Source organism: Equus caballus, chromosome 24 (genome assembly GCF_041296265.1).
Source record: "Equus caballus isolate H_3958 breed thoroughbred chromosome 24, TB-T2T, whole genome shotgun sequence".
In the NCBI taxonomy this organism is placed as follows: Eukaryota; Metazoa; Chordata; class Mammalia; order Perissodactyla; family Equidae; genus Equus; species Equus caballus.
The window spans coordinates 49353461-49375261 of record NC_091707.1 but is presented as its reverse complement, the minus strand read 5'-3'; the positions used below and the strand labels follow the sequence as shown (position 1 = coordinate 49375261).

General features: G+C 53.8%; 1 protein-coding gene across 9 annotated transcripts in view; it reads left to right on the top strand.

Moving 5' to 3' along the window:
- Window positions 1-25: 25 nt before the first annotated feature.
- The window catches only part of PRIMA1 (proline rich membrane anchor 1), a 62370-nt gene continuing 40594 nt past the window's right edge, over window positions 26-21801 (top strand). For 3 of the 9 annotated variants that reach the window (XM_070249894.1, XM_070249891.1, XM_070249897.1), the window contains exons 1-3: window positions 27-166; window positions 1010-1136; window positions 8191-8326. In XM_070249894.1, coding sequence (XP_070105995.1) covers window positions 1044-1136; window positions 8191-8326 — 229 coding nt within the window. In that variant the 5' untranslated portion in view covers window positions 27-166; window positions 1010-1043. Of the gene's footprint in view, window positions 167-194; window positions 323-1009; window positions 1137-8190; window positions 8327-21801 lie in introns of those variants that run through there. The other 6 variants (XR_011432174.1, XM_070249892.1, XM_070249896.1 and 3 more) reach the window with 4 other exon arrangements.

Genomic DNA, 21801 nt, shown 5'->3' with positions numbered 1-21801 from the left:
AGGCGCAGCCCGGAGCCCCCGCGCCCCCGCGCCCCGTGCGAGCGCGCCGCGCCCGGGCCCCCGGCTCAGCCGCCCCGGAGGCCCAAGCCGCGCGCAAACTTTTGCTCCAGTGCCCGGCGCTCCTCCTCGGCATGTGAAGCCCCCAGGCGCCCGCGCAGTCGCCAGGGTGAGGACCAAGGCCCCGCCTAGAGGGCGGGGGACTGGGGAGGCGGCTGGCTTTAAATGGGGGCTGTCCGGCGGCTCGGAAACAGATTCTGCCGCGAGGGGAGCGAGGACCTCCCCTCCCGGCGCCGAGGATCGGCTGGGGCCGCCGCCAGGCAAGGTGGCGTGAGGCACTGGAGGGGTGCGGGCGGAGATGGAGACGTGGGGGAAGCTCACGCCCTGAGGCGGGAGGCCAGGGCTCGGGAGAGCGCGCCAGGGCAAATGGGGTGCGCACGGAGGTGCATATGTTGCAGTGTGCGCAGTGAAGACCGCCAGGGCAGAGAGGGTGCACGCAGCGAGTGTTTCCGTGGTGCTGTGCATGCAGGGTCAGCAAGTGTGCAGGCAGGAGTCGGTGGGTGTGCACGGCTGTTTCTGTGGGTGTGCACGCAGAGTGAGTGTGCTTACTTAGCCGCCGGGTTTGAAGTGTGGTTACAGTGGGAGTGAGTTGTACATGGCTGTTTCTGGGGGAGGCGCACGGGGCTCGGTAAGTATGCTTGGCTGTTTCTGGAGGTGTGCATGGGGCCAAGGGGTGCACGCGGGATTCTGGGGGTGTGCACGGGGCCAAGGCATACACGCAAGGTTCTGGAGGTGTGCACCAGAATAGAGTGTGACTTTTGGGATGCCGGCTTCTGTGAGTGTGCACGAAGGGTCAGCGAGTGTGCAAGCTGGAGTGAAGGGGCAGGCTTGGTTTACGAGGGTGCCCCAGGGTGCGGGGCGTGCCCACCCAACCGGGACTGCTACGTGTGCGAGTGCGCGCCGGCGATGGTGCCCGCGCGGCGCCCGCCTGACCCGCGCTTTGCTCCCCTAGCAGTTAGCCCCGAGAGCGGGCGCCGCGGGCCGAGATGCTCCTCCGGGACCTGGTGCTGCGCCGTGGCTGCTGCTGGTCCTCGCTGCTGCTGCACTGCGCGCTCCACCCGCTCTGGGGCTTCGTGCAGGTGAGCCGCGGCGCGGGCTGCGCGGGCTGGGAGACCTCCGGGGTAGGAACAGGTTGGGGGGTGGGGGAGGGTCACTTCACTCCCACGACCCCAGCTTCCTGCAGCCACCCCTCTGATTGGTCCTGGGGAAGAGTTTGGGAAAAGAAAAGATGCTAGAGCACCCCACACTCTGGCAGTGAAAAGATAAGAAACTCCAGCGGGAGGCTTCAGTCTGGCCTGCTAAGGCCTGCAGGACAGAGCCTTGCAACAGAAAGGGCTTAGGCACTGCCTTCTTGAGGATAAACTCTTGCAGAAACGCAGGGGAAGAAACCTGAGAGCTTTTACAAATTTAAAAGGAAAGATGATCCCAAGACTATACATCCTTTATTTGCCACCAGAACCACTAGTAAACTTCAAATTCGCCTTCTTAAACTAGACTTCAACACAGGAGGGGCTGTGCTTCTTATAGGTAGTGGAGTTGGGCATGTGAACAGATTGTGTGTATGGCCACTCGTGGGGAATATAAGAAAAAAACTGACATTCGTCCATCGGTAAGGAGTGCCTGTGGATGGAATTGTCTCCCAGGGTTCCCTAGCTCCAAGGACAGAGGCAGGGCAGCCACCAGCTGGAGTTACTTCTGCTGGGCTTGGAGAGAAGGTTAGAGGGGATGGTCCCTAGTACCTCCCAGAATGTCCACTATCAATGGTACAGTGGAGCGATAAAGAGGTGGACTTGGTGTCAGCTCTGAATTTTGAGCCCCTGCTCAGCCCCTTACCAGCTGGGGGATTTAGGCAATGCACTTAACCCTCTCTGAACCTTGGTTCCTTCTTCCTCACCGTGCTATTATAAGTACTTGATGAGATAAAGCAAGTAAAGATTACCCAGCGCAGTGCCAGGACCATAAAAAGCATTAAATGGTAGCTGTTGCTGCCCTGATTGTATTAGTAACAGTAATGCTGCTCTTCGGACTGGCTGGCCAGGTACTCTGTTGATCACTGCATTGTCTGTTTGACATGTTTGAATTGCTAGTGGTTCAGCAGGTGCTGGAGCACATTTTTACTGTTTCGGACATTGAAATATCCCACCCTGTGGTATTTACAGCTTCATGTGCTCATGGTGGCATTTTGGGGGCTGGGGATTATTCAGATGATTGCCCTGAGTAGGGGGTGACAGGAAGAAAGGATGGGATGAGACTGCTTGCCCATCTGCTGTGGTCCTTCAGCTGTCCCAAGCGATGGGGGCCTGCTGGGAACCAGCTCCGTTGGTCCAGCTTGGATGGTGGCCTGGGTGACCATAGGGAGAGAACCAGGAGCTGTAATGCTGGAAAGAGGATGCTGGTTGAGTGAGTGGGTTGGCCGGGGTCCACCCCCCACCCCCACGCCAGGCCCATCTTCTGCTCTCTTCTCTGGCTTGTCTGTATCTCACTCACGGTTGTTTTCCTTTTGGAATTGACAGCTTTGTTTAATGTGTGAAACCGCAGTTATTTAACTCAGCTGTGCCTCCTCAGGATTCAGGATTCTGTCACTTCTAAACACTTGGGCAGTTTGGGACCAGCTTCGCTTGTTTGACTTTTAGTTGAATCTCAGATATTAAGTTCGCTTCATTTTAGTATTCATCGGTTTACAGTTTTCTCTCTTCCAATGAGACTTTTTCAGTTAGTATGGAGAGCGACATGATGATGTCGCCGGACTCCAAGACTAGCATTGTGCCCTGTGAACTAGGAGGATCGAAACAGCAGACCTGCGACCTCCCCATCACCAAAAGAAATAATTTTGTGAAAGCAGCTCATTTTTGAGCAGTGTCCTTCAGCCAGGCAGTACTTACACAAGGAAGTGTGTGTGTCAGATGCCGTTACTCAATACAAATCAATTTTCGTGAAAATCAATTAGAAAAAGAAACCTCTAGGCAAGTAGAATGGGTAAATCTTGGCTGGAGGTTCTGGAAAAATTAATCTACAAATGATAGGGACTGAGAAGCCAAGGGAAGAGGGGCTTTAGTGTGGATGGATCTGGTTTTTAAGCAAAAGAGCTGAATCCAAGGGACCAGAAGGGAGAAGAGGAAAAAAGAAGGTGCGTCAAGATATATGTTTCCCTTTAAGTGGAGAGGTTGAAATCTGTCATGTCAGAGGAGTTTCTGGAATATAGAGAAAGAACTCAGAGCTATCTGTGCTTTCAAGAGCTTTTTGCCACGAGAATTTCCTGAAGTCGTAAACCTTTGGAAGGGTGAGACTGGCATAACAAGGTACTGTAATTAACAGGATAATTGGTGAAGCAAGAGACTGGTGGTCCGCAAGGCATCAGGTCCTACTCTGAAATCTTCCCAAAGCCTCTGGCTTCTGCCTGGAGGATGAGTAACTTAATCATTAAAGTCAGATGACATCTGGATTGCCACAAGGTTGTAGGGGGGGGCCTTCCCTAGTCTCTCCTCTTTTTTCTTTAATGTGTCTGGAATTGAGATTTTTGAGCTTTTGTGATTTAGGGTTCTTCTAAGTTCACTTCCAGATGATTCCTTTTTTTGCAAGCAAAGAGGATGACAGGCTGGCAAATTTATTAGGTGTGACAGGAGTGTGTCTCATCAAGTTACTGTGGTGCTGGCCTGTCTCCATAAAAGATGCCAGAAGCCATCATCTTTGTGGGCGTCCTCCTAAAGCAATCGTCAGGGAGACAGGCTCTGATCTGGACCTCTGGGTCCCTGTGCTGATGAGGAGACACCCGAGACCCAAGCCATGCTAACCTCCCACTGTGGTCAGTCCCTACAGCTTCGCTTATTTACTCGGCAGCATTTATTGGGCACCTACTGTTTGCCAGGCCGTGTGTTAAGTGCAAGGGACTTAATGGTCCCTGCCCTCATGGCACTGTCACTGTGGCACTGGAGAGATAATTAAACAAGTAATTATAGGCAGGAGCAAATAGCTTGGAGATGGGACCTGGTGGAAGAGTCAGCAAAGCCTCGCAGCTGAGACATGAACGAGGAGGAGTCAGGAGGCAGGAAGCAAGCAGGGCAGAAGTGTCCTGGCAGAGGGGACAGCCCCGAGGCTGGAGGAGAGGATGGGGCATTGGAAGAAGCCCAGGGAGGGAAGCCACAGGGGAGGCCACTGTTGTAGGTACTAACATCTTGCAGTTTGGCCTTGATCCTGAGGACGCTGGGGGTTATTGAAAGTTTTAAGCAAAAGATGACATGATCTCAGATTGGCATTTCAGAAATCTCAGTCCAGCTCCAACGTGGAGCTTGGATTCAGGGAGGGGGCGAGGCAAGGGTGGAGCAAAGAGACTGGTCAGGGTCGGGTTACCCAATTTAGCAAATAAGAATACAGGACGTCTAGTTAAATTTGAATTTCACATAAACAATGGGTCAATCTTTAGCATAAGTATATCCCATACCATATTTGGGACATACTTATACTAAAAAATTGATTGTTAATTTATCTAAAATTCAACAAATGTCCTGTATTTTCTCAGGCAATCCTGGGTGAAAGGTAAGTGCTGCCCAGTGGCCTGGTTTAGGGCCGTCGCAGTGGGAATGGGAGAAGTGGATGGATTCAAGGGCTATTTAGGAGGCAACATCCACTGGACCAGACAGCTGCACTGATAGTCCAGGAGGGAGAGGGAGGTGGCAGCCATGGAGTACCATGTCCCCCAGACCAATCCAGGTGACTGCAGGACCTACCTGAGCCTCAGGATTCTGGGCCCAGGAGAGGGCTGCAGAGCAGAGGCGGAAAAGCAGACCGTAGCAAAACGAATAAAAAGTGGTCCCCAGAAGTAATGATACCAGCTTTTACTCTGTGGGCCTTAGGCAAGTCATTGACCTCTCTGGGCCTCTGCTCCTTCTTAGTCAAGTCCAGCTAAGAGCAGGTGACTTCAGGGGCAAGTTTCTTCTCCTTGTGGGACTCCCCAAGATATAAACCAACCAAGCTGGGTGCTGAGACAAGCTCCCAAGACAGGTTTCCTCTCTACTGGTCTCATACAACATCACCAGCCCACAGAACCCCAAAGTGGACCCAGAGGTAGGGAATGGGGTGGATGCTGTGTTTCTCCACCGGTGGGCAGACCATCCCCCAACACACCTTTTCACTGAGCTCCAACCCAATGCCGGGCCCTGGGCAGCTCCGTACGTTGCTCAGCCTTGCTGAGCCTGTCGTCCCACCTGGTAAGTGTGGATAAAAATACCTACCTTTCCCAGATACCTCATGGGGCATTGAGAGCCTGTTTCCTGTGGCTGACACACAGTAGGGCTCAGGAAGTCACACTTAGTCAGGATTAACAAAGCACAGACCCACCCACCTGCCTGTCCCAAGGCACTCATGGCCTAGCACCGGGGGAGAAGTGCCCAAAAGAGAAGGGTTTACAAGGTGAAGAAGCAGCGCTGAGCAGGGGGTCTTATTCGGGGGGCTGTGGGGTTCAGGATGGCTTTCCCAAGAAGGCTGTGTGACAACTGGATGTGAAGGATGAATAGAAGTTGGCAAGCGGAGAAAGAATCTGAGTAACCAATGTCAGTCGACAGAGGCTCGGCGGCTACAGGCTGGTGTGCTGGATCAAACGTCAGCGAGGGCCCAAGTGGGGCCCACCCTCAGAGAAGACAGGCGGCCAGGACTGGACCCTCTCGTGATGACAGGTGGTTATGCAGCTGGGCCTGCTCCCCTTTCAGCAGGGCCGTCATATGAGAGATCATAGACTTTTACAATGCGGCGGGCTCCTTCCATCCCTCCCCCCTCAGCCTGGAAACTTGGCCCCGATCTTCCTGCCTATAATTTCATCGCATTAAACCCTCTTATACAGCTGTGCCCTTATATCCTCTCACGGAAATAGGTCATTGTGTTGGGCTAGGTTAAACAAACGTGCTCCTCTTGAACTGTCTCGCATAAATTGCACCTTGCAGAATGGGGAAGTAATTGCTTCAAGTTCACATACTTGGTAGAGTTCATTGGAGAAGCGATCTCTGAGGCCAGCCGTTGGGAGAAGGGAGCTTTCGAGCAACCCCCACCGTCTTAGAAGGTCAGAATCCGGAGGACAGGCTCGAAGATGGGAGGCCAACAATTGTGTTGGTGGAGAAACCAGCGGATTGGCCATTGTTGTCTAAGGAGTTAATCATCTCTGAAAAATAATTAAGAGAAAAGGCTCGCCATCTGAGGATATGCTCTTCCCAGTGGGAGATAAGCTTGCCTTCCAGAGTTTGAAACACGGTCAATGGTCCTTTAAAAACACTCAGAGGTGGTGAGCAGGAGCTTCCTGGCCTGGTAGATATTATGCCAGGGCTGTAAATCAGTTCACCTCCCGCAGCTACCGCGGTGGCCATTACCCAGCCTGCTTCGAGCGCGGCAGGCTGCCTCTGCGGGGCCGGGGACCCGTGCAGCAGAGACACTGCCCTGGCCTCTGGAGGCAGCCTGCGCAATGCGTTTCCCGAAAGCGGGCCACATGGGGCTGGCTGCAGGGAAATTGGGGTTCTGGGGTTCTACTCCCTCGAGATGACAGCCAGAGAAATTAACCGTGGGCATCTGTGAGGCGGGGGGGGCGACCACTAAGTCTTTCTTTCATGCCTTGAAATCATCTTGTTCCCTGGGACAGGCACAACATGCTAGACTGATGGATTCACCATGCCCTGCTGTTGGGAGGGATGCTGGCAGTCACTCTAACCAGCGCTTCTCATGCTGGCCATACGTTAGAAGTTTAACCTGGGAAGTTTAGACAGAATACCCAGACCCGGCCGCACCTGTGGACTTTCCCCTTTCACTGCTCGTGGGCGAGGCTCAGGCATGCGTATTTGAAGGCGCCTGGGAGATCCTGTGCGCAGTCAGGCTCGGGAACCACTGCTCAGGCACAGCTCCCTCCTGCTGCCCTTCCTAGTTTACAGATGGGGAAACCAAGGCCGGTGTCAAAAGAACACCGGACCAGGATTCAAGAGGCGTGAATTCTGGTCGGGTTTTTAATAATCATTCGTTTGTTCATTCATTCATTCGCCAAATATTTATTGAATGCCAGGCATTCCCTTAGGTGCTGGCTTATGATAGAGAAAAAAATAAAAGGCCTGGCCTCTGCCCCCATCGAGCTGACAGTCCAGTGATGAATAGGGGTATGGACGGCCAGTCTCACCCAAATGTAGGTTTCTGCCCCACAGACTAGAACCCAGTGCCAGGAGAGCCCAGCAAAAGGAGATCTGGCCAGGTCAGGGAGGTCAGAGCTGTCTCTCTGAGGAGGTGACAGCCAAGCTGAGTAATGGGCAGAGCAGGAGGAAGGTGTGGGAGGACACTCCGGGCCGTTGGAGCAGCGTGTGCAAAGGCAGGGAGCCATGTGCAGCATCCAGGGACTGGAAGGAGGGCAGTGAGGGCAGAGCAGAGGGCCGGAGCGTGGGGTGAGGTGGGGCTGGAGACGTTGTCAGGGGCTGCCTGTGCAGGGCCCTGTGGCTGCGCGATCCCGGAGCTGTGGGCAGGCAGTTAGGGGTTGTCTAGGGGCTGGTCAGATGTGTTTCCCACAAGACCGCTGGGGGCCTCGTGGGTAACGTTGGGGAGTTTGCCCTGCTCCCCTTGGTGGCATGGGACACCAGAGCAGAGGCCTGGCCGGGTAAGGTTCCTTCCCCAAGATGAGGGGACCTTGACCCAGGGTGGACACAGGAAGGTGGTCAGGAACTGAAGCCGGAGAGAAGGTGAGGGCTTGGCCTTGCGCCGTGGTGGCCGGGAAGGCTGGAGAAGTGGTTGGCTCAGGTTACCGAGGAGGTGAAATCAGATCCTGTCACCAACTTGGTGTGAGAAACTTGGGCAGCCGCAGCTGCTGCCTGGGCCTCAGTTTCCTCATGTGTCTGATGGGAGGGTCTGGGAGTTGACCTTCAAGTTCTTGTCTACCTCTCATTATACCCAAGTCAGTTGCCACTGTCCCAGAGCCGGTTCCTGACAGAGCTGGAAATAAAACCTGGGTCTCCAGCCTGCCAGGCCAGCCTCCCACAACACTGTTCCCTTTGAGCCAACCCAGCTCTGTCTGTTCTTCCTGTCCCGATCCAGGGGAAGGAGGGAGTGGCTGAAGGGGGCCCATTTCGGCTCCCAGTTGCTTCATCATCTTCCCTCCGGCACGTGTGCCCATTTCTGCAGGTGACCCACGGGGAGCCCCAGAAGTCCTGCTCCAAGGTGACTGACAGCTGTCAACACATCTGCCAGTGCCGACCCCCTCCCCCGCTGCCCCCGCCACCCCCGCCCCCGCCGCCTCCCAGACTCCTCTCTGCTCCAGGTAAGTAAAGGCTCGCTCCGTTTCCGGGCTTCTCTTTGTGTCGTCTGGGCCCAGGAAGAACCTGTGAGCATAGCAGAGGGCCGCCTTGCTTCCTTTGTAATTTTCCACTGGCCGAGCAGGAGAGAAGCCAAGGCCCAACTTTTCTCTGCAGTCTGCAAAACGCCTTTCCCACAGAATGTTCCTGCGAGATGGAGAAGGATGTTTCTCCATGGGTTAATCAGATAAAAGTCAATCTCCATTTGATGAGTGACTCCGCCTGGATTGTTCCGAAGGCCAGACCTTTAAGGGGGGCGGCCACCGACGCTGGTCTTAAATACTGCGCCCACGCGCATGGTTTCGTTTTTCCATTTTAATTCACATTTAAGGAGGCAATTAGTACAGAACCGAAGTGGAGGCTCTGGGAGCAAAGTTACATGGATGCCTTTCAGCCATTTGCAGCAAATTCTGCTCAAAACCCCCCTTTCTCCTGTTTGCCTTGATTTCATCTCTGAACAATTTGATTGCCTGGTCATTCAAACAAAGGAGGGTTTCTTTAGCCAGAAATGGCCTCAGCCCCGACCCATAGGGGTTAAGTTCCCAGTTTATATTTCTACTTGATAAGGTCTCTAACAAGAGAGTCTGTATTTTGGATGGATCACTCAAGTTTCAGCCCATAGAATGCCCGTGATCTTGTGTGGGTCTCCCTCATTCCACACATCTCCGTTGAATTATTTGGGGCCTATTTTAAATAACCTTGACGACGCTTGTTCTCTGGTAGGCTATGTTTCCAGGCTCAGTGTCCAGGCAGTGACACAATGTTCTGGACGATCTTTGCGGCTCATGTGTATGACTGCCTTTGTGTGCTCGACCCCCACCTGCCTCCATTCCTACCTGACACCTGTGGCCCAGTGCTTCTCCGAGCGTGACCCTCGACACTGCCCAGAGCGTTTGTTTTAAGTGCAGCTTCAGGGGCCCACTTCAAACCCACCGAGTCAGAGTCTTTGGGGTGGGGCTTAGGAATTGATGTTATAACAAGTTCTGAAGTTCAAATGCAAGGTGAAGTCAAGCACCTGGGCCTACCAGGCCCTCTGCTCCAGGCCTTCTATCTGGATCCTTCCATCCCAGGATGCTCACCTCCTCCCCTCTCCTGAGGAACCCCTGGGCTGTACTGTCAGGCCCGGCCTCAGGCACCTGCCTGTGGAGCTCATTCCCTTCCATTCCTTCAGAATTCCTCTTCCTTTCACCATTTAGGCTCCAGGCCTGTCCTGTCTCCAGGTCTGCTTGTGTCTCATGGATCCGCATCCCCCAGTTAGAGTCGTTTCAGTTCGTCCTGTGCTAACTGAGCTTCTGCGCCAGACACAGAGGTGAAAGACCGCTCTGTTCTTCTGGGATCTCTCAGCCTCAAAGGGAGGACCCTCCTGTCGGCAACCCACAACAAGTGGCCTGAGAGAGCTCAGAAATTGTTCTCCAAGTGCACTGGAAATCCCTGAGTAGTTGGGCCATAGTAAACAGCATCCTTGACCTGGATGTTAAAGAATAAACGGGATTGTTCTAGTTTGATAAGGAGATGGTGGGGAGAGAGAATCCAGGTGGAAGGAACAGCATGGGCAAAGGCTTGGAGATCTGACCCTGGGAGATTCATCTTGGGAGTCACAAGCCCTTCAGTGGGTTGAAAGGAGGGGTGAAGGGGCGGACTGTGACGGGCCTTGTGTGCCTGGCTGAGCAGATCACGTTTTATCCTGTGACTTGTTGTTTGCCAAACATCCTTCACCATATCCAAATACCTCCTGTTATTTGCCTTATTTTTTCTTTAAATAGACTCACTTTTGTGTTTACACAAATTAATTTCCAAAGCCAATTTTATATAACTACTGCCAATGGAAAACCAGGATCACTTGCATAAATAGAAGGTGACGATAAAAATAAATGCAATGAAAACAAAACCAATGTTTTAAAGTTCCAGCCTGCTGCGGAAGGTTCTGAGCTCAAGGCCTTCTCTCTTTTTGTTAAAAAGGGAGAGAAGCAAGTGGTAGAGAGGTGTTAGAGCCGCGGGAGCACCATGCGGAGATTTTTCTCTGTAAAGAAATCAGAAGGTCTGTAAGGGAATCAAAAGGAGTCTAGGTTTCTTGTTCTGTTTCACTGTGTTTGAGCGCCGGGTCCATGTGCCATCTAAAATCAGCTCATTTAACTGCAGGACAGGCACCCTGTCCTTTAGGAAACCGCTACGGACAGTGATGGGGTGTTAAGCAGGGAAGTGACGTGATTCTGTATTGTCTTCTTCAGAAGGATCAGCTTTCCATGTGGAAGGTGGGCTGGGGGTGAGCTGCCACACTAGAGTCAAGTGGGGGACTCTTGAGATAATTCAGCCCCCAGACCATCCCTGAGGGCCTGAAGCCAGGCAGGGGGCTGCAGAGAGGGGGAGGCAGGCAGGGAGTGCCCAGTGTGAGGGGACAGAGACCTCAGGTTGCGATTTGGGCCTGAGGGCCCTTCTGGGTGAGGGGAGAGCAGGCGTGGTTTGATCCTATGGCGGGACTTTCTCAGTTACTCGTAGCAGAAACCTGTCCTGAAGTGGCATCAGCAATACACAAACAAGGAGAGAGATGTTTGTTTTTTGGCTCATGTATTAGGATATTCCAGCAGCAGGTCTTATAAGATGATCGTGTTGGATTTCTGTCTCTGTCTCTCTCTTCTGATTTCTCCTGGGTCGCCTTTTCTCTCAGGCTGGCCCAGTCCCTGTGGCTCCAGGCTCCAGTGTTCCATCAACCTTACAGGCAGAAATCTCCCTACAAAGACAGCTTCCCTTTCCCAATCCTTCAACTAAAGTCCTGGGGCTGACTTTCATTGGACCAGCTTGGGTCAGGTGTCCATCTTTGGACCAATCATGGTGGCCTACAGGAGGGAATATGCTGATTGGTCAGGCCAGGGCCATGTGACCACCCTTGGAGTTGGGGCCATGGATAGAGGTTAAGGGAATGGTGGCTTCCGAAGAGGAAATCCAGGTAGAGGGACTAGACCCCAAGGATGAGGACATGGACACTGGGCATGGAGGACAATGGTGGCATCCCTCAGCCAAGATGTGCTCCAGTGGCAGGGAATGTGTTTTGTACATTCTCTTGGTCCTTGTTGAGCTCAGCCCAGACCCTGCACACAAGTAGAGCCCAATCAATGTCAGACAGAGATATGGCCACATGCGAAACTTCTGCCTATTCTAGAATCCCCAAGGAATTAGCCTCTCCCGGAGGGCACAGGGCCTCAGTGCTACGAAACCTCGTTGTCATTCAACAGGTGTGCCTGGAGCTCACCAGATCTGGCCTCTGTGCTGGGGGCTAAGAAGTCAGCAGTGAGCAAGAGAGGGGCGGCTCCTGCCCTCATGGAGCTCCTGGTGCAATGGACCGTCATTTACAGGAGATGTTTGCAGGAGTGTCCTTTCCTGCCATCTTTCTGGATACGCTGGCTGCAGGCACATGTCATCCCTTGCCCATTTGGTCATCCATGTGCCTTGCATCCTTGCTGCTCACAAAGGCCTCTCCTTCCCCTGGTAAACGTTGGCCAAGTGCCTGCTCCATGTCCAGCCCCTTGTTGGGCACAGAGGCGCAGAGGGACTTGTCCTCACCAACAGGGGCTGGGTAATGAAGAGATGGAGAGTGCAGCCTAAGAGGCTCAATCCGTGAGCCTAGGTTGGCTGCTGGCCCTGCCACTTCCTCTGTATGATTTTAAGAGGATTGGTTAACTTAAGCCTCAGTTTCTTCTTCTATAAAATGGGTTTGAGGATCACACCTACCCCCCAGGTTGACTTGAGGATTCCAGAAATTGAAAAGAGCTTTTGAAAACTGGGCAGGTATCCATTGCTAATCATCCGGTAAAATGCTTCTGATCAAGAGCAGCCTGTGAGCACTAAACTTGGGGACTTCAAAGGCGCTGTTGGGGAAGGACACGTAATTCCAGAAAGGAGGATCTGGGAAGGCGGGAAGGAATTCCCTGGTAGACCTTGGATCTGCAGGAGCACAGGGAGGCCAGACAGGGAGTGGCTGAAGCAAAGGCTCAGAGTTAGGAGCCCAGGATCAGGTAGGATGCTCATCCTGAAGGAGTCAGCATCTCGGTGCGTGTCTGGGGTGGAGGAGAAAGAGGGGAGAGAGAAACCTCTGCACATATCCATGCAGACCTGTGAAATCTCCCATGGGAAGTAATGGCCAGAAACCTTTGTCAAAACTGTTGCCACCCTCCGCGAAGAGGCCTCCCTCTTTGTCCAAAGAGGGATGGTGACCAGGATGTTCAGGGTGACCAACTTGTCCCGGTTTGCCTGGAACTCTCCCGGTTTTAGCCCTGAAAGTCTTGCATCCTGGGAAACCCTTCAGTCCTGGGCAAACCAGGACAGTTGGTCACCCTACTCCTGGGCCACCCTAATCTGGCCAAGGCAACGTGTTTTTTTGTTTTTTGATATGTTTGTTTTTGGTGTGTTTGTTTTGTTTTGTTTTGTTTCACCATGTAACTTTCCAGAGCACTGACCCCCCAAAGTCCATCTGGAGCTCATGGCCTGTAGGGCAGCTGAGCCCTGCAGTCTTCAGGGGGTCCCAGCTCTGCGCCGCCCCGTGCAGCAGCCCTGGCAAGAGTGTTGAGACAGCCCTGCCTGCCGCTGGGAAGAAGCATGGGCATGGTTCTTGTGATGTGGAAGATTCTTGAGCAGCATCTCCACTCTCTGCCCTTTGTTTCCCCGGCTCTGCCCACAACCCTTCACCCTTAGGCTGAGGTGGCATCTGCCTAGGGCAGCTGCACTTGGTAAACCTGCCAGCTGAGGGTCAGAGGGCGGTACCAGTGGTTGTCCAACGTGAATGTGGTTGGAATTCCCTGGAGGCCTTGTTTAAACCCGGGTTGCTGGACCCCATCCCCAGAGTTCCTGAGTCAGTAGGTCTGGGATTTGCATTTCTAACACATTCTTGGTCATGCTGATGTTGCTGGCCCCGGGAGCACACTGTGAGAACCAGCGTCCCTGAGAGTGGCAATCAGGTCCAGGGCCTTTCGAGTCAGACCCAGGCTGTCCATGCCCAGCACGTCACATCCCTTCCAGAGCCTCAGTTTCCTCAGCTGTAAAGTGGGGCTGATGATACCTACCTGGGAAGGGGTTGCTGTGAAGACTGGAAATTATCCAGGCTGTCTTTGGCAGAAACTACATGCTTGAGAAGCACTGTTGTAGCTTGGTGGCACATGGCCTGGCTTCCTGCCCTCCAGACCCGGGGTCAACCCTGGTTCATTAGCTAAGTGATTTGGACAAGGTGTCCTTAACTGCTGAGGCCTCAATTTCCGTGTCTGTAAAATGGGGCTAATGATAATACCCGCTATACAAGGGTGATTGTGAGGATCCGATGCCTTAAAGTTAACACAGTACAGAGCCTGGAACCCAAATAACACTCAATAAATGGCAGCTAATAGGTAATATTAATGGTAACAGTAGTAATAATAAGTCAGTGACCCGCAGGCTGGGAGTTGCTTAAACATGGATCTGGCACCTCTCTGCTGAGAAAGGAGCATCCAATTAGAAACTGGAGGATGAATTGGGTCTCTAAGGATGTGTAGACTCCCGTAGGTATTCAACAGGAAGCAAAAGGCTTTCAGAGTTCACCCGGTGCCCCTTTCTAGAGGGCAGCCCTCGCTAGAGTCCTCGGGGTGGAGATATTTCTGGAAGACGTGGGCGGGGGTGAACCTTGGCACAAGCATGCTTGAAGGCCTGACCGACACGCCCAGGGCAGCTGCCAGAGCTGAGGACCGGGGCTGACTCTGTAAATGTCAGCGGTGGCCCGTTGGTACCCGCGTGTGACTCAGACGGCTGAGGCCACGGAAGGAGACGTGCACCAGACCTCAAGGAAAGGCACGTACACCCCCTCTGTGAGACCTGCTTCTGAGGCTGATGGGACCAAAAATAGCTGTGGCAGAACAGAGGCGTGAGCCCGTGTCCCTGTAGTGCCTGTCTTTAAGGAGTTCAAGTCACTGATACAGATTTTATTTTTTGCATTTATTTTATTCTTAGAAAAACCAGAAGAGAGGTTAAGGGACTCCCCGAAGGTCACACAGCAGTGGTGGAGCTAGGAATGGGGTCACCTGGTTCCCCATCCTATGGGCCAAGGGCCAAGTTTTAGTAGAGAGAGAAACAAACAGGACTGTGGGAGTTCTAGAATGCTGTTTTTAACTTCCGCAGAACACTAGAAGGAAACCAACATTTAGTTTGCGATACTGAGATGGAAGCTCTGCTCTCATCTCCTTTCATCCTTAAACACTCCTTAGTGGTAGGTGATATTATATTATCCCCAGTTTCTGTGAGGCGCCTAGGGCTCAGAGAGGGCGAGTTACTTGTTCCAGGCTGCCCAGCTGGTAAGGAGGGGAGGTAATTCAAGGCTGTCTGATTTCTGCCTGCTGCATCCTCTGCCTGACTCTCCCCCTCCGTGGCTGAGCATCAGCCGAGGGGTCCCCGTTCCTTTCCTTGCGCAGGCCTTGCCCCTTTCTGTGTCTGCATATACCAGTCCTTCTGGCTGCCAGGCTTCCCCTCAAAGTAGTTAAGCTTCACTCGTGCAGATCTCAGCTCAGCTGTCCTCCAGGAAAACCTTCGCTGACTTCCACAGAGCTCACACTCTGCCTGTTCTGGTTCTCCATGGCTAGGGAACAAATCACCCCAAAGTTAGTGGTTAAAAAACAACGCATATACGTCCTTGCCTCTCAGGGTTATGGGGGTCGACGGGGCTCCACTGGGAGGTTCTCGCTTGGGGTCTTCCATGCGATTATATTCAGTTGGCCGGGGCTGGAGGCTTCTCGAAGCCTTCCTTGCTCATGTCTGGTGGTCGATGCTGGCTGCTGGTTGGGTCCCCACCTGGGCCTGTCCACCGAAACATCTACACGCGATGCCTCCATGTGGCCCCGGCGTCCTCATGGCCTGGCGGCTGGGTTCCAAACCCGAGAAGCAAGTAGGAACTGAATCCCTTTGGATGCTGTCCCTGAGGAAGTCACACAGCATCACTTCCACTGCGTTCTTTTCCTTGGAATCCCATGACCCAGTGACCCCGCAGCTCCCGTTTGAGGAGTGGGGAATTTCATTCCACCTCTTGATAGAGGAGTGTCAGAGAATTTGCATCCGTTTTAAAACTACACCACCCTCCATCACCATACATACATGCACACGTCCTTGAACTTTTCCTTTATGGCAATCATCCCACCCTTTGAATATTTAATGAATTACTTCACTAATGCCCGGATGCCTTGCTAGATACAGGCTATTGCTGTGAGGCAGCTGTCCACTTACAGTCTCAGCCCCTTGGCACACGCCTGGCCCATCCTGGGTCCTCAGTAGCTACTAATTCATTTCTTTTGCAAAGATTTTTGACTGTTCACTACATTCCAGGCACTGTGCCAGGTTCTGGGAATGTAGTGGTGAACAGCACAGTAGGGCCCCTGCCGTCTGGGGTTTATATTTGGCTGCGTGGATGCACGGGCAGGGCAGGGGCTGGGACAGAAAATGAATAAGGCAAAAACATTGCTGGAAAAATAGAAGGTAACCTGTGCTACAAGGGTAATTAAAATCGTAAGATCTGATGAGGAGTAACTGGGTGGTCCCTTAGATTGCATGGTCGGGGGACAGGAGATGACATCTGAGCTGAGAGCCAGTTGAAGGAAGTAGTTGGCAAGGCAGATCTGGGGGAACATCGTTCCCAGCAGAGGGAACAGCAAGTGCAAGTTCCTCGTGCACTTGGGGTCCGTGAAGGGCCAGGGTGCTGGGTGAAGGCAGACAGGAGGAGGCGAGGCCCCAAGGGAGGCAGTGCCCGGACTACACAGGGCCTTTGAGGCTAGGGAAGGGACTGGGTTTTATCTTAAGTGCAACTAGAAGCTTCTAGAAGTTTTGAGCAGGGGGGTGGCTTGGCCTCATCTACACGTTACACAGACTGACTCCCACTGAGGAGGAAGTCACTCCGGTCCAGGCGAGAGACAGTGGTGCGGGAGCCAGTGCTGTGGCCTGGATGGGGGGCAAGGGGAGAGGCGGCAGTGTCGAGCCCTGGTCTGATTTAGGATGGTTTGCAGGCTGGGGTGATAGGACTCGGTGATGGCTGTGGTTGTGGGGAGGGAGGGGATGCGGGACATCACGAGGTTTGGGGGAATGAATGAGCGAGTGGAGGAAGCCATAGGACGTCACTCACAGCGCCCCCTCTCCTTGGTCCTCTCAGGATGTCTGTGGTCTCACCAATGGGATAATGAAGCTGACAGGTGGTGCTGGGAAGGGGTTAGCAGAGGCTCAAATGTCCCCCAGTGTGTTTTAGCGGCTGCCATTTTAAGGATAACCTCTGGGGTTTTAGCATGAATCCAAGTTTAACTACTCTTCATCTCTATAAAGAAGCTAACCAGATGCCCTTCTGGGGAGTGATGAGTTTGGGGCAAGCAGAAGAGGAGGCCCTTGGAGACCTCTAAAGCGGAGGATGGGGACAGCGAGTGAGGCCGACCCGCAGATCTGCCTTCTCTGCAGGGCGCCAGGCTCCTTATGAAAGCGTGTGAACGCCACAGCACCGTCCTTGTCAGGAGTGAGCGTGTGGGCATCAAACACAGGCCATGTCACTTGACGTTTCTTGCTTCATGCGCTGTGTTGGTGCCAAGCTGGTCTTCACTGCTGCCACGGGTTTGGACCTTGGGGTATTAGATGTTCATCACTTGTGGGAGCCTGGGTTTCTGTCCTGTTGTCTTTGAGCCACTTGCCTGGTCGGAGGGTAGGAGGACCTGGAGGCTGGGCCTGGCTCTGGCTCTTCCCAGCTGTGTCCTGGTCGCTCAAGCTTTCTGAGCTTCCATTTTCTCATCTACAAGTTGGGGGTGATGAGCCGTCCTCTCCGGGGTGGTTGTGGGAGTGCAAATAATACATATGAGGACCCAGCCCAGCACCCGATGCGTTCCCACTCTCAGTCAATGGCTCTCTTGTCAATCTGGTCCTTGCTGGAGCAAGTCTCTTACCCTGACTGATCTCAGCTCCCCGTGAAGAGGGCTGGCCCCGGCTTGCATTTCCACTCTGTGCTGAGCACGGTGTCCGTGTGAGCATGATTCTCGTCCTTGGACTTGGGCATCTGCTATCCATAAGCGCTTTAATAGTTGCTGGCTTTCTTTTAAAAAGTGATTTTATTTTTTTTTTAAGTACTGAATTTTCCTTTCCCAATTCAATAATGCAATTGTCTATATCCAGCAAATAAAAGATTACGAATTTATGTGGACTTTAATTTACTCAACAAACCTTTATTCTTTGATTTATTGGACAAACACTTGCCAGGAGGTTGTGTGGAGGCCTATTCTGGGGCTGCAGAGATGAACTGGACGTGGCCCGGCCCTCGGGAACCCACCTCTGGTTGGATGCTGGAGCCCCAGCTGCACCTTGGCCTCACCTGGGAGGTTTCAAAATGACTGATGGCTGGGCCCACCCGAGAGGGAGGAGATTCTTGTGTGAAGCAAGGTTGGGGCCCTCGGCTATAGCCAGAGGCACAAGGCAGGAAGGGGTCTGTGCCAAAAATAAGGAAGAGGTGAGGAGCCATGGAATTGAGGCCAAAAGCCAATGAGACTTGTACATCAGTGAGTGACCGCCCTGTCCCCCGCGGGCACTGGATGTTCCCAGAGTTTGGGATCCCGCCCTCTAGGAATTCGGGATGTTGTGAGGAGTCTGGACTCAACACGGAGGTGGAAATAGGGAACCACAGGTCTCAGCAAGAATGTGCATCGGGGTCAACGTGGCGCGTCCTGGGTGCTCTAAATTGATACAGTGTAAAACTCACCATTTTAAAGCATGCAGTTCAGTGTTGTTTTTAGTACAAGCACAATGTTGTCCAACCGTCATTTACCTTCTAAAGCCAGATCATTTTCATCACCCTAAAATGAAACCGGTACCTCCCGATCCTGCCCCCTCCCCCAGTCCCTGCCAGCTACTCATCTACTTCCTGTCTCTATGGCTTTGCTGTTCTGGACGTTTCACATAGGCCTGGGTGTTCTTAGGCTGAGTTCTTAGTCTGAATCTCAGTTTCCTCATCTCCTAATGAGGATGAAGCCTCCATCCTCAGCAGTGTTGCGAGGCGGAATCCAGAGGCCGTGTGAAGGGTTAGCCCACTGCCTGGTGCAGGGCCGGTGCTCAGAGCGTGTGGCCCCCACAGCGGAAGGGCATCCTGCAGGGTGCAGGCCGTGATCCTGGTTCAAGGCCCTGCCTGTTGCACTGGGATCAAGGGCTGGTGCTGGCGCCCTATAACTGTGTGGTCCTCATTTTCCTCGTAGGGCTGTTGAGAGGCTCAAATGACTTTGTAGGCGACAGTGCTCGAAACAGCGCCAGCACAGGGGGGCCACCCTGTCACGTCAGCTATTCCATATTATTACCAAATTCAGCCAGGGTGTCCCGCTGGTGTCCAGGACAAAGCAGCTAGTCTGACCTGTTAACTTTCTGATCCGATCCCTGAGCACTGGGACTGTTGACTCATCTTTGTCCCCGGAGACAGCACAGAGCTTGACACATGGACATGCAGTGCACACAGAGTGTTTGAACATATGAAGGCCTGTGTGGCTAGACGATGAAGACTGAAGGTCAGCTCTCCAGGAGAGAGACGGTAGGGAGGGGACTGACATTTTTTTAAGAGCCTGCCATTTGCCACCGAGCATCTGGGGCCATGTCTGAGTCTGGGCTCCTCCAGAAACAGACACTGAGATGAGAATTCAAGTACACGTGGATATCTGGAAGGGGATTCCGGAAAACACCAATAGGGGGCTAGGGAGTAAGATAGGGAAAGGCCAGTGGCCAGCGAAGGGTGTGATCTCAAGCCAGTTTGTGCTGTGGGCGGCTGGAGGGAGCTCGGTCCTGCTGGGAAATGGGGTAGGACAGCACTTGAGAACGACCCCACCTGAGGGCCGAGGGGCCTGGGGTGTTCGTGTACCAACCGCCGCCCATCCCAGTTAGAGCTGGTCCCCAGGCAGAGATGCAGATTGGCATTTGGAAGCCAAGCCAGTGAGCCCAGGAAGGACACCAGCAGTGTCTGCTACAGGCTGTCACCTTCTCCCACAGTGATTGCCACCAGTGTCCTCGCCCCTGGTCAGACCCAGAGGGGTCGACACCTTCTAGCTAGGAGTTCACTTCTCTCTCTCCCACTCAAGAAAGCACATTAGTGTTCAAGCCAGCATTGTCCTTTCAGGAGGATGCCTACTTTGTATATTTAAAGGGCAGCAAATCATAGACATTTACTCATTCGACAAATATGTGTAGAACTCTCCACTGTGGTCACAGACCGAGGATGACGCAGTGGATGAGACAGGTGAGCCCACAGGGAGGGGTCCTGGGGACAGATCCCATTCTGTTCTTTCTCACGTGGAGTTTGCGAGGCCTGTGGACAGTTCCGGGAGGCAAAACACAGGAACTGCAGGCTAGACTGAGCATCGAGAGGAGAGCATCTGACTCAGAGCTGGTGTCCTGCAGGAGGCAGGGCTGAGCCGAGGGGGGATGTGCTCCAGGTGGAGGTGGGGAAGAGGAGTATGCTCCTGATGAGGGAACAGCAGGGCTGGGGTAAAGGATTGGAGGCCACGGAGAGCCTGTCCGTCCCAGGATTGAAAGTGCGTGGGGGCCGTGGTGCGAGATGCGCTAGAGTGAGGCGAGGCTAAGCCTGACAGTCTGCAGGGGATCTGGGACTTCGTCCCTGCTGGTGCGGAGCCCTGCAGGGTCTGCGTGGAGAGCTGCCGTCTACCTTGCCTTAGACAGCCCTGGCTGGGGGCGGAGTGTGGGAGACTGAAGGCAGAGAGCAGAGGGGAGGCAGTGGCCCAGGGGAGAGACTGGTGGCCTGAGCCAGGCCTAGCCTGTGGGCAGGGGGCACAGAAGCTCGAGAACCTTTGGGACCAACCGCTGTTGGGAGTAGGGGAGAAGGAAGACTCCTGGGTGATAGTGTCTGCTCAGACACCCCTTAAGGAGACAGGATACGGAGGGAGAGTGATGGGCTCAGGAGTCCCAGGTTTTGTCACATGGTGTGGGAGGTGCTGTGGCAGCGGGGGAGGCGATCAGCTGGTGGGTCTGGAGTTGAGGGCAGAGGCCTGAGCTGGCCTTAAGGATGGGGGGTTGGGGCACCAGTAGCAAGGTGCTGAAGCCATCAGAGATCACCCAGGGAGAGCCTGGGGAGGACAGAGCCTGAGGTTCAGGAGGAAGAGGAGCCTGAGACAGCACAGTTGGAAGAGAAGAGGAAAACCAGACAAGGTGACCTGGGAGGCAAGGGAGGAGCTGGGGGCTGGGAGAGCCCCCAGGATCAGTAAGCAGGCGCTGGTATCTGCCCTCCTGTATCCATTCACCTGCTCCTCCCAGAGTGGAGAAGAATGAAGGCGGAGGCGACTTGAAGAACTGAAACAAATGCGTGCCTCCCACTTAGGGACCATCAGAAGGCAAGTGGTGATAGAAGCTAGTGTAATCCAGGGAGACTTCAGGGAGGAGGCGGGACTCACTGTGCACCTGGAAGGTAGGGAGAAATGTGACTGGCCTCAGGAAGGTGAGCTGGCCTCCCAGAGTGGGAAAGGGCGTGAGCAAGGGAGCTAGTGTGGACGTGGCTGGGAGCAAGCAAGGGCCCCCAGAGGATGACCTGGTCGGTGTTGTCATAGGCGTGTGCGCTGATGGGAGTTCACAGGCAGAGTCCCTGGGACACTGGGAGCTCAGGCCCTCAGGCTGGGGGAGGTGATGGCAGGGCAGGCAGACCTTTATTTATGCAAACATTTCTTGAGCATTTCTGTGTTCCAGAAGCTTGGGACACACCGTGGAACAAAATAGATGCAGAGCTGACATTCTGGCGGGGGGAAGAGAGCAAGCAGCAAACAGTAAATGTGATAAACTTGTGAGCTGTGTAGTATGCTGGAAAAGGTGAGTGCCATGGAAAAAAAGTGAGCTAGAGCCCGGTGGCAGTCTGAAGGGAAGGTGGCAGAGCAGAGGGAGTCAAGCTGGTACCTGGGGAGACTGTCCCCGGTCTAGAGGCCCAGCATGGGAACTCACCTGGGCTGGTTGAGGAGCAGCCAGGGGCCAGCGTGGCTGGAGCGGGGTGGGGCGGGGGGAGGAAATGAGAATGGGGAGAAGCAGACGGACCCCCTGTGAGGGTGTATCTGTATTTGGCATCGAGTGGGGGACTGTTCAGGGCATAGAGCTGAGGAGGGGCATGAACTGACTTGCCCCCGATAGGATCACCCACTCTGCCTGCTGTGTAGACCAGACCATGGGAGTCAAGGCAGAAGGAGAGAGACCAGTTTGGAGCCTGTTGCAGTAATCCAGGAGAGAGGTAATGGCCACCGGGAGCAGGAGGCACTAGTTGGGTGGTCGAAATGGTCAGCTTCCAGATGGGAGGCCACTGCACTTCTGAATAAGCTGGGCTCTGAGGGTGGCGTCCTGGGTGACCAGGTCAGGGAGCAGAGAGGCACGGCTGGACCCTGCAGGTGCTCCACAGCAGGCGGCAACAGTGAGGTCCTCCTCCGAGTGGCCCCAGAGATGGGGGGGC